The sequence below is a fragment of the Carassius carassius genome, chromosome 45 (assembly GCF_963082965.1).
Source record: "Carassius carassius chromosome 45, fCarCar2.1, whole genome shotgun sequence".
NCBI lineage: Eukaryota > Metazoa > Chordata > Actinopteri > Cypriniformes > Cyprinidae > Carassius > Carassius carassius.
The window spans coordinates 19,499,316-19,511,527 of NC_081799.1; the positions used below are offsets into that span (position 1 = coordinate 19,499,316).

Consider the following 12,212-nt stretch of genomic DNA (forward strand, 5'->3'; position numbering starts at 1 on the left):
GGTTGTTTATCATTGTGTGATATTTTTGGGTAAAAAGCTTAACCTTTATGCAGTATATAGATTAAATAACATCTGAAGACTTGAATAAAGATTTCTGTTCTGTCTCATTTAAGTAAATCAGTAAATGGAGCACCTTATTCTTCCTGACTCAGATAGCCATCAACTAGTCTCCACGCTGGTTGCTGGCTTATCATTTTGGTACTGTACATATAGTCAATTTGTTGGCCACCACGCCGCTTTCGCCTACCCCTCAATCGGCACTCCAGCTCATTGTTTCGGTCATTCAGTACCGCAACTGTGGCTGCAGCTATGCAGACTAGCTAGTGCAGGAGATCCACGGCTTTGCTCATGCGGGAACAAGATCTCATGCAAAGGCACACACTAGGTCTGCTCTGCATGTCTTGGGCTGAAACAGGCCCAATTGGTGATCGAAAGTCCCCCGTTTCACCTCTGTTAGCACTCCAAGCTAGTTTGTCTGGCCAGGATCCCCTCATGTCAGCTAGCCCTGCTCTAGTTGCCGCCCTTCAGGTATCCATACCTGTGGAGCTGCCCACCAAGGTAGCTCTATCGTGGGGTGAACAACTGGATGTATGCGCCCTTCTGCCCGGTGTCCTCAGCACAGACGAGGAGAAGGAGGATGCGTTAGATTTTGAGGAAGAGGGGCAATCAGATTTTGTTCTCTCTGAAGAGGAGAAAGATTTCGAGGATTCCCCTTGCCTTCCCCCTACGCAACCGGCACAACCCCTCGCTATGGTGGGGCACCATCCTCTCCACTTCTTAGTGTGGATCTGCAAGACGTGAGCAAATGGGCTGTGGAGAAACTCAATATTGCGTGAACGACTGTAGTAGCTGAGACTGCAAAGTCACGCTATGAGGGTAAGAGGCAGCTGAGAGCTAAACAGGCAGTGAGACAACTCCTTCCAATCTTTCCAGAGCTTCTGGAAGAAGTTTCCGTCACATGGAAAGACAGTCATTTTAGTAGTAAAATGCCCATGCAGGGTGGATCTGCTCTTGAAGTGGAGGAGATGGAGAAGAAGGGCCTTCTTCACATGCCCCCCATAAAGCCTTTAGTCGCTACACATCTACATCCAAAGTGCATGGCGGCCGCAAACCCAACACTGCCATCAAAAGCGGACTGCTTCCAGTCAAGCATGTTGGAGTGCGCTTACAAAGGAGTCGCTCTCTCAGTCCAGGCCCTGAACGCCATCTCTCTGCTGATCGAATACCAGGTGGAGTTGCGAAACAAAGTGCCTGTCACACCAAGTCAGACATAGTGGGAAGAAGTCTGAATCACAGATCTCTTGCTCTGTCTTCAGAGATGTGCTGTTCAGGCTGCGGGCAAAGCCATAGCCACAATGGTTATTCAGGAGAGAGGACGCTGGCTTAATTTGGCTTATCTCTCTGATAGGGAAAAGGAACCCATTTTAGATGCACTGGTCATCGCAAAATGCATTTTCGGCTCAGCGCTAACACGGATGCAGAAAAGATGCGAAGAGAAGAAAAGGGATGATGAGAACCTTGCAGCTCTGCATGCCAAAGAAGACACAGATTGCGCCTCTGCCACCTCCCTGGCAAACCTTTGCACAGGCTACAGCTCTCTGACTTACCAGCTTTCGCATTCCAAGGCAACAGAGACAACATGTGAATGCAGCAGGTCAGAGCGGCGCACAAGAGCAGAAACCCACCTGGCCCAGTAAAAAATTACCCATCCATGACAGTTCAGACAGACTAGCCAGCCCCTCAACCTACCCAGGTCATGAGAAGGAAGAAAAAGGCAGTTTGAGGGGGGCATCCTGAGGGAAGGGAGCTCAAAGCCCCCACTTTCGCTAGGCCCCGCCCCTCAGCTGTTTAGCAGAAAGCGAGTTAAGATGTTTGCAGATGTTCTGTGGGAAAACCAGAGCCAAGTTAGGGGCCAGGGGATGCAGAGCAGTGAAGAGAACGAGAGACCAACTAGTCACAAGCACTTTACATGAAAGTTCAATAAAATTTTCACTCTTTCCCCAATAAATGTTGCAAAACATAATGCTCCAAAAAATGTTGCTAAACACTTTATCAGAACACAGCATAACACCACTTCGGGGAGTCATCACTCCGCTGCAGGTGGTGAGCAACATAAACTCTGTTCAAGCACCAAATGTTTGATCATGCGCAGTACAGAACACAAATTAGCTTTCGGCTCGGCCCCACGATGGCGCCGGAACGCTGTAAGTAAATTATTGGCAAGAATGCACACAGTCCCGTTGGGTGCTGAGAACAGTACAGTACAGTTACAGACTGCTGTTTGCCACTTGTCCCCCACAGTTCAAAGGAATAATTTATTCTCAGGTGCGGGGAGGATTAGTAAATGTTTTCAGGACGAGATTACCTCCCTGATGAACAAAAAAGCAAAAAGAGTGGTTCCACCCGAGGAAATTACTCGAAATGCTTCCTAGTGCTGAAAAAAGGGACTCGAGCTCTCTGTCCAATATTAGATCTTCGTGCACTGAACAAATACCTAATGAAGTACCAGTAATGAAGTATGCTCACCCACTCTACCCCTCTGTGATTGGTGCGCCCGGGCGATTGGTTTACCTCAATTGATGCATATTTTCACACATGCAAGAATATATCCACCCCACATGAAATTTGTGAGGTTTGCATTTCTTGGCGTGGCATGTGAATATCTAGTTCTTCCCTTTGGCCTGTCCCTCAGCCCATGGGTATTCGTGAAATATACAGAAGCAGCCCTAACTCTGCTCAGGGAGAAAAGCATTTATCTCGCTACTTATATAGACATTTGGCTGGTGACAGCTCAATCGGACACAAAGCGAGAGATCACATAGCCATGCTCTTAGAACATCTACAGAAACTGGGATTAAAACTAAACACAGAAAATAGTCTTTTAGTCCCCAGACAATCAATAACTTATCTGGGGTTGTTACTGTATTAGAAGAGAGTTACTGTATCATGCTACAAGATATCTTTGAAACAGCGAGTTAGTCCTCACCGCACTCATTTGCAAGGTTCTATAAACTGGATGTTACAGCTCAAACGCTTGCACATGTTGTACTGAGTGTTGGATCTTGAGTGTTGACTTAACCAGCCCTATTATAGTTCTTTGGTTGGCAGGAGCTTGAAAGTAACCCCGTGTAACCATGTGTACTTGTGTAACCCCAGTTCTCTGATAGCATTAAGTCAGGTGTCTTACCAGACCACCTTCCTTGCTGTGTGAAGCGAGGAAGAGGTGTCCTTGTTTTGAATGTAGTGATGACTTTATGTCGCTCCTTTGATACCAAGGGGAGGGGGCCACTCCCTGACACAATGTCACGTCTGCCAGTCAATTGGGGCTGGCATAATGGAATGGAATGGGCTTCTGAGGAATACGTGGAAGGGGCGTATCCCATAGTGAGACACCAAGAGTATGCTTGAAAGAGAACCAGGGTTACGCAACTAATCTATCATTTTGTTTAATAAAAAAAAATTCATACTGCAAATTTAGACTTCAAATTTATTAAAAATTCATACTTTTAATTTTACTGTCAGATGGACAAATAAACTTACTTGAATTTTGAGCTTCAAGTTTACTAAAACAGAACATTTGAAATTTTCTGTCAAAGATTATCTGAAATGAATGAGGGTGAATGTAAGGTCTCAAGCAACTTTTTTTCAACTTTTCTCACACTTACACACCACACGTCCATTTTCTCACGCAGTAAACAGCACCCTCAGTTCAAAACTGTAACAACAGGATATGGCAAAACAGATTTTGTCTTTTGTGTTTGTGCTCTGAAGAGAATCAAAAGTTTCTATTTACAACATATGTTTGTAGTATTGAGCAATATAACCAATCACAGACACAGTTGTTGATTTTTTGAACACCTTTAATTGGCCATTGCATTCAAGAGCTCGACAAACATATGATTAGCTACATTTCTTGCTGCTGTAAAACACCTGTAAACATTTCACATTCCCCAGAGCTCAAACTAAAATTGCAATGGAGCATTTGCTATCTGCTTTGCCAGTAATATTATACAGTATCAACTGAGGGTCTCAACTCTTGCTATTTTTAAAATGTACTTTTTGATGTTTTATACCCATGGTTAATTTTTTTTTTACAAAAAATGATTTGTGATCAAACATTAATTGGCGGACCCCCTTTGTAATTCAGTAAGTCAGTCACTTTATTTACATAGTGCTTTTAACAATATAGATTGTAACAAAGCAACTGCACAGCATTAAATAGTAAATAGTGTGTCAATAAAGCAAAAAGGCAGTTCATCATTGAATTTAATTATGTCATCATCCAGCTCAGTTCAGTTTAAATAGTCAATGAAAATGCTTGTATTTAATTGTCCCCAACTAAGCAAGCCAGAGGTGACAGCGGCAAGGAACTGAAACTCCATCGGTGACAGAATGGAGAAAAACCTTGGGACAAACAGGCTCAGTCGGGGGCCAGTTCTCCTCTGACCAGGTGAAACCAGCAGTTCAATTCCAGGCTGCAGCAAAGTCAGACTGTGCAGAAGAATCATCTGTTTCCTGTGGTCTTGTCCCAATGGTTGTCTAGGAGACAAGGTCTTGACTGTGGATCTGTCTCTGGGACTCAGTTGTCCTGGTCTTCGCTGTCTTTCAGGGCTGTAGAGGTCCTTTCTAGGTGCTGATCCACCATCTGATCTGGATACAGACTGGTTTTGGTGGCAACGCGAAACAGACTAATATTAACATAGATGCCATTCTTCTAACGATGTAGCAAGTACTATACATTGTGTGTTATGGGAAGTGTTCCGGGTTCCGGATTTTCCTAATCAATGCAGCCTAAAAAAATCCTTTAACGGATTTGAATGTGTAGTTATGTGAAAGCCAGGTTCAAGAGGTGGGTCTTTAGTCTAGATTTAAATTGACAGAGTGTGTCTGCCTCCCGGACAATGTTAGGTAGGTTATTCCAGAGTTTGGGAGGTATGTAGCAAAATGATCTGCCGCCTGCAGTTGATTTTGATATTCTAGGTATTATCAAATTGAGTTTTGAGAACGCAGCGGATGTGAAGGACTATAGTGCAATAATAGCTTGTTTAAAAACTGAAACCATTCAGAGCTTTATAAGTAATAAACATGATTTTAAAATCTATACAATATTTAATAGGTAGCCAGTGCAGTGTTGACAGGACCGGGCTAATATGGTCATACTTCCTGGTTCTAGTAAGAACTCTAGCTGCTGCATTTTGGACTAGCTGGAGTTTGTTTATTAAGCGTGCAGATCAACCACCCAATAAATCATTACAATAATCTAACCTTGAGGTCATGAACGCATGAACGTTTCTTCATTTGACATTGTGAGCATACTGTTTAGAGACTGTAGAGAATATATTTTTCATTTGCATCGAAATACATATAATCAAAAATACATTATAATGAAGATTTTAATTTAGTTAAATTTTACATAATTAAATCACCTGATTGCGTTCACGAACACACGTGCGCTCCCGTGACGTCACGCACACACCAGCACCGCTGAACCTTGGTGAGCAGAAAAGTTATCAAACAGAAGCTTGTGTTATAATATGTAAAATGCAGATATTTTTCTGATTTGTTTGTTCGGTGGCGCATGTGATGATTAGTTAAATGCATCATTTGGCTTTCAGCGTGTTTTCACGCTAAACTAAAATTGATTTAAACCTCATTTTGACCCCATAAAGGTAAACTCATTATTTAATTGGGACCATAGTGTACTTAAGCATTTTCCATATTATTAAAATCACTGAATGATTGAGACTCTGTAACTAGTTTTAAAACTATTTTCTTAATTCATATTTCCTCTGAATTTGATGGCTGCATGTTTTCATTCCAACTCATCTGACTACATACAATTCAATAAAAATGCAGTTGATTAGCCAACGTACCAACTTTAGAAAAGTCAGTTTGATAGTGGGATTCATCTGTATCCCTACATATACAAAATAAATAATTGACACATTTAGCAAAAGCAGCTGCTCTTGGCTAATGATAGAGTAAAAAGGTTTGTTTTGGGATTAGAAGGATGAAGGTTTATTCTGAATATTGTTTTTAATGTACTTTATTGGGACACAACACTTATTGCTATAATGAAATTCTCCACGTACTCATACATTATTAATTTAAGCTTGACATCGTCTTATTGACTTGAATTGTTAAGACTGTAAACAAAAAATTTTTTGGATACTGATACTCATGAGCAGTCTGAAATCAAGATGTGTGGTGAATGTCATGGTGACAGCTGTATTTAACAGCGCTGCGTGTGTCGATTATGTGTTGCTGGGATATTTGAGCTGCTAATGAGATTGCTCTGGTTCAGTCTTTTATTGCTGAAGTGTTGGTGTCAAGACTCAATCCCCCTCAGAGCTCCTATGTCTCTTCTTACAGTCTAGTGCCACTCAAGACTAGGGATGGTCTTATTAGATGTAGCTGACCTCTCGATCTCTGTGTTTCTCAGTGGGATCAGAGGAAAGAGGATGGTGCTGTCGTTTAGGCCGCTGATCTCCGTCTCTGTGCTGACTCTGTTGGGGTGGTGTTGGTACAGCTTTAGGAGGAGGAGGAGGAGGAGGACAACGACATATCCTCTCTGTACTAAAGAGACCGTGTGTTGTTCGGACAGAAGCAGCCCTGTTCACTCCTCCTCTGCTGACTCCAGTATTTTTGGGGAAAGGTCAGTAATGTTAAACGTACATGAGTTGCGTCTACGTCTGTTAAAGAATGCATACTTGGTTGATTTTTATACTTTTTTAAATTACAGTTTATTAGAAGCTTGTAAAAAAAAACTAAAAGCTTTGTTTATGTCCAGTTACCCTGAAACTTACCTTGACCAATCCAAGTAAGACACATTGAAATAACAGACAGATTTGCATTCCAGAGTGAAAACAGACACTCTAACTCTTTCTGTTTTTCTTCTCTTGCAGTGATCTGAACATGGACCACAGCAACTCAGGATCCCCTGAAATCAAAAACCTTACCAGCACCTCTTCCAAAACAGGCCTCACCAAGGGAGTTCGACCCGAGCCAGAAGGAGAAGTATCTGTTCGCTTCCCTGAGACTCTCCAAACGGAGCAAGAAAAGGACAGTGTTGCTGGTGAAAGTCATCCAGACTGTGGAGAAGTTTGTGAAGATGACTCTAGGCTTGAGTCTGATCTGGTTTGTCTCTCTTCAGATCACCTTGCCATGGACTCTCACACATTAACAGAGCAGCAGTCAGGTCTTGTCCGCTTGGACAGTCATAATGGTAGCAACCTGACCCCTGATGGAGGCCTGAACCTGGAGAAGATCGGTTCTGTTCAGGTCCAACATGTCATAGACCCAGCAGCAGAGAACTGGAAAAACCAGGAACACTGTGATCCCCGTGAGCTTGGATTTCAGTTTCCTGCACAAGAATCATTCAGCTGTGATGACAACAGAAGAGGATGCCTTCAGGATGCCAGCTCTTTCAGGGGAAAACTACTCAGCCATTTAGGATCTTCTGGTGGAGATGATTCTGGATGTGGATCCTGCTTCTCAGAGGATGCATTCGGTGCAGAGGGGCTGACCAGAGAGTTGTCTGAGGAAGGTCAAGGGTTTGTGATGACCCCCACAGAAGCAAACACAGTCAGCATTGAGAGCAGAATGACTCCTTGTATGCTCAAGGGGACAGAAGAAGAGGAGGAGGCCTTGAGAGGTGCATGAAACATTTACTCCCCAAACTCATGCAGTTATGCTCCTGTTAAATTACTGAAATGAATAAACTGGCTTTTGACTTTTTTTGTAGGCCTGTGCATAGTTTATGTATTTTATTATTATTTTTTACTTATAAAGTCAGACTTGATATACTTCAATAACAAAGCAGTAAAAATGTCCGCATGGATCTCGTCTCCAGGTTCAGATGTTAAAAGCTGCATTAGTGCTGACACTCAGCTGAGCAGCTTGGCTCCTCCTCCAACCCCACACATCATTTTCTGGGACATAGAGGTGCCAGCGGTGAGCTCTGCCCACAGACACACCCACATACTGATATAGTTTAAATATTAGCTTATTAAAAGAAGTGTGTATGAATGTGTTCAGGTATGCACCACAACAGAAAAGATACATGATCTTTAAGTATTAGAAGAGCTCATGTTACAGGGCATATAGAGGCCTACATGCATTGTGTGTGTGCGTGCTGATATAAGATGAATGACATGACTTCCATAAGAGACAGAAAGACTTGTTGTCCTTTGCAGCATCTGGTTGGCCGATTGATCGGGAAGCAGGGGAAGTTCATGAATTTCCTGAAGCAGAGCTCTGGAGCAAAGATCTATGTATCCACCCTGCCTTTCACTCTGGAGATTCAAATCTGCCACATCCAGGGTAAGTTTTCCATTGATGATGATGGATACCTCACTCCATGCAGATGCCCAGTGCTTAATTCACATCTGTGTTTGTTCATCCAGGCTCACAGCAGCAGGTGGATGATGCTCTCTCACTCATCAGGAAGAAGTTTAAAGATCTGGATCTGACTAATTGTGTTCCTCTGCCCTGCCTGCCAATCACATCCTGGGTGAGGACTCTTAAATTCATATTAATTCAATTCCAATGACTTGGAACACAGAAACATCATGAAAGTATCACAAGAGAGATCTAAAAAGATAAGATGACTTACGACTTAAATTTCAAGTTTTCTCAAATAGTGCAATAGCTTTGTGTGAGGGACAAACTGAAATTTAAGTGGGACATCTGTGCTTTAAGGCACATCATGCCAACTTTGACATTAAAAAGTGACGTTAAATATCCTGACTTGAAATGTCTTCTGGTGCCAATTTAGTGTTTAGTAAACCTGAATGTGAGAGTAGCCTTGTGCAGTGTTCTGTTGTTTCCATAGCTGCTGCTGCCTCAGGATGTGTTTGTGGAGGTGATCGTTTCTCGGGTGGAGGCGGGTCATCATCTGTTCGTTCAGCAGCACAAACATCCATCTTATCAGGCCCTTCCCACCCTTATTCAGCACCTGCAGCTCTGCTACTCTCAGCCGGGATGTCCCAGCCTGCCCACCCCTGTCGAAGGTACTGTATATAGACCCCTACTGAAACACACAGATCTCAATGTGGAGAATAAATTATTTACATGTATTCATTTAGCAAATGCTTTCAATAGGAACAACACAACATCTGTCTCTACCATAGTGTGTTATGGTTTTGCCTTTATCCTCCATAAAATATGGAGAGATTTAGAATCAGCACAGCTTTATTGGCATGACAGTTCTTTTAGTTTCTATATTATTACCATTTCCCATATTTTAGAATACCAGTAAAGTTACAACACTGTGAAATGTATTTGAGTGTGCAGCAACCAACTTCATAAGGTTCAGAAATCAATTGAATATGCTGATTTGGTTCTCAGTAAATATTTCTTATTATTATCTGTTGAAAATATTGTACATATGTACAGTATATACGCACACACACAGATAGACATCATCTCTGATAGTATATGTCCTAAATTTGATGAAATAGTGCTCTAATTGTGGCAAGTCAAATTATAATTAGGTTTCATTGGAGGCAATGTGGTCATTTCTCAAAATAATTTGGATTTCTTGTTGTCATCTAGTTTGAGGAAGTCAGTCTATTTTCTGTCTGCCTCTGTCAGTGGGGGTGGTCTGTGCAGCTCCGGTAACAGGAAGTGGCTGGCAGAGAGCCCAGGTCATCCAGTATGACAGCGAGTTTGGCACAGCTCACATCAGATATGTAGATCAAGGAGGTTATGACACCGTGAACAGCGCCACCCTCAGGCAGATCAGGTCAAGTGGCTTACGTTTGGTTTGATTATTTGTCTGTAATCGTTTTGGAATGAGTTCAAGCTGATATTTTTAGGATTTTCTTCACAGGTCAGACTTTGTAACATTGCCATTCCAGGCAGCAGAGGTTCTGTTGGACAATATCACTCCTTTGCCAGGTAAAACATTGACCTGTTTATGATTTAAAAGCATTCTGAGATGTGCTGCTGCTTATGGATGTGTACTAAAAATATACAGTACTGTGTTATTTTGTAAAAAAACAACAACAGACAAATAAATAAAATAATAAATACTAAAATATGTTAAAAACAAAAAGCCATTTGTTTGCTTTGATAGGAGAGGAGTTTTCTCTGGAGGCCAAAACAGCGCTGGAGGAATTAAGTGCAAATATGGCTTTAATCATCAAGGTTATTACAAGAAAACACATTTGTCTTTCAGCTTTCTCTTTTGTATTTATTGATTATTTCCATTCTATTGAATGATTCTACTAGGCTGGAGATTTTCAGCAATTTGACGTAAAATTATTACTTGAAATGTTGTTTACCAGAACATTTGAATGTTCACAGTCGGTTTATAGTCAAATGACGTACAGCTAAACCATTTTTTTGTTTGTTTTTTATTTTTTAAGTTTATTTTTTAAATGTCATTTTAATTCATCATCAGCTCTGCACTTGGTGATCAAAAACAGCTGAGGAACATTTTCATAAGTTCTAAAACAATTCAGACATAACGGATGTTGTTTATGATCAGGTGACAGGCAGTCTAGACGGCCTTCCTCTGGTGCACATGTGGAAACAGGCAGGAGACGAGGTGTGTACATCTAATTTTTATTTACTAAATCTTTACATTTCAGGTATAACCGTTACTTTTGTGCTTTATGTCTGCAGGTGGTTCTGGTGAACAGATTAATGGCTGATCAGGGGTTTTGCACCTGGTTCGAGATGCAGTGATGGCACAGCTTTACTCTTATTCTCTCTTGAACACCCTTTTGCACAGTAAATCATGTATTCCACTTTTTTGTCTATTTGTTTGTTGTATGAAGATTTTGTTAGAGGCCTCATTTTTGAAGAATTCTCTTTAAATGGTTAATATTATGCTATTTGATGTTATTTCAATGATGATTGAATTAAGTTATTGCTCCAGAATGCATTGCAGAGTAAACCAAAGCTGCTTATGTGAACAGGTGCTAATATTTCACTGTTCTCTAAGATTATCTCTTGAATGCAGATGGTTTGACAGATTGTGTTGCACTCAGGTATTTTGATATTGAAGTATATATTAGATGTATTTATTTTTTTTTATTCGTCTTTGCATTTTGTTTCTTTTCTGTAAGATAAGGGTGGGGACAGTGTTGTGCTCTCTTACTGTAAAGCATGAAAGAACTCAAGAGCATTATGATCCTCTGCTCAAATGAACTTGTACGATCCAGTGCTCTGTATTCTCATGCTGATGCCGCCAAACATCTCACTACCGTTGAAGTAAAAGATCTGTGGATATCACGAACATGGTGTGCTTTTTTTTTTGTCAAGTGCTTATAATGACTTTATACTTCCCTGAAAAACCTGCACGGCAGATATTGAAGTATATTCAAGGAGAGAAAAGCTCAGAGAAAGAGGATACAATCAATCTCTCCATATTTGTCTCAAAATCAACATTTAATGCATGGTTTATAACCTATTTTAAAGAGTACCAACCTCCATAGCAAATAATGTCAGTTTTTTTAGCCCATGTCTAATTTATTTAGTATGTCACAATATCTTCTTAATAGAAAAAAAAGAAGAGTTTATAAAGTCCATACTTTCTGACAGATTTGAGAAAATTTTTTTTACATGCACCTGCTATTTCTGGCCAACAGATGTCACTCAGTGTAAAGCTTTGAATGGCTGGTTGCGAGGTATTCAAAATAGTGTTTATTTTTAGAGGTGAGGTTATTAATATATACATTAACATTATATATTTTACTGATGGTGATTGCTCTAATATGGGCAATCGAAAAAATAAAATAAAAAGCAGAAACCTGCCCTGGAATACCTGCCTTCTAGAGTTATTGGCAATCAACAGGGAAACACATCCAGTTGACTTACCCATGTGAAAGATTACACGGCAAGGCACTTTGTAGAGAAAAGGTGACTTCTATTGCAATGATTTGCTTGAAATATCATGGAAAAGTGTGCCGAAATGGGCTGAATATTTAAAGTGACTGCTGACATTCTTCAGTAAAGATGCAGAAAGCTCCCTGCATTTGGCCTTGCTCTTGTATCTGCCTGCTGCAGGGGGTCTGATTGGTTTGCTCCGAGAAAGCTGAATGTCACGGCTGATTCTGTTATATGTGTACTCTCACATTCTCCAGTCTTAACTTTGAGATTTCTATTCCTAACTCTTCCCTAAGAAGAAAAGCCTCTCCGTTTCCAGAGTGGCCTGATGAATGTGTATCATCCTAAAGAGGCGCATTGATCTGTTAGGCAGCTAA

The 12,212-nt window shown here is 41.0% G+C and overlaps 1 protein-coding gene across 1 annotated transcript; it reads left to right on the forward strand.

Moving 5' to 3' along the window:
- Nucleotides 1–5,433: 5,433 nt before the first annotated feature.
- Nucleotides 5,434–10,743, forward strand: akap1a (A kinase (PRKA) anchor protein 1a). Its single transcript, XM_059539668.1, has 12 exons — nt 5,434–5,494; nt 6,443–6,655; nt 6,906–7,654; nt 7,853–7,953; nt 8,196–8,322; nt 8,406–8,512; nt 8,834–9,011; nt 9,595–9,745; nt 9,833–9,900; nt 10,079–10,149; nt 10,493–10,552; nt 10,630–10,743. The coding sequence occupies exons 2-12, from the start codon at nt 6,462–6,464 to the stop codon at nt 10,690–10,692; spliced, it is 1,869 nt and encodes a 622-aa protein (XP_059395651.1). The 5' UTR covers nt 5,434–5,494; nt 6,443–6,461; the 3' UTR covers nt 10,693–10,743.
- The last annotated feature ends 1,469 nt before the right edge of the window (nt 10,744–12,212 follow it).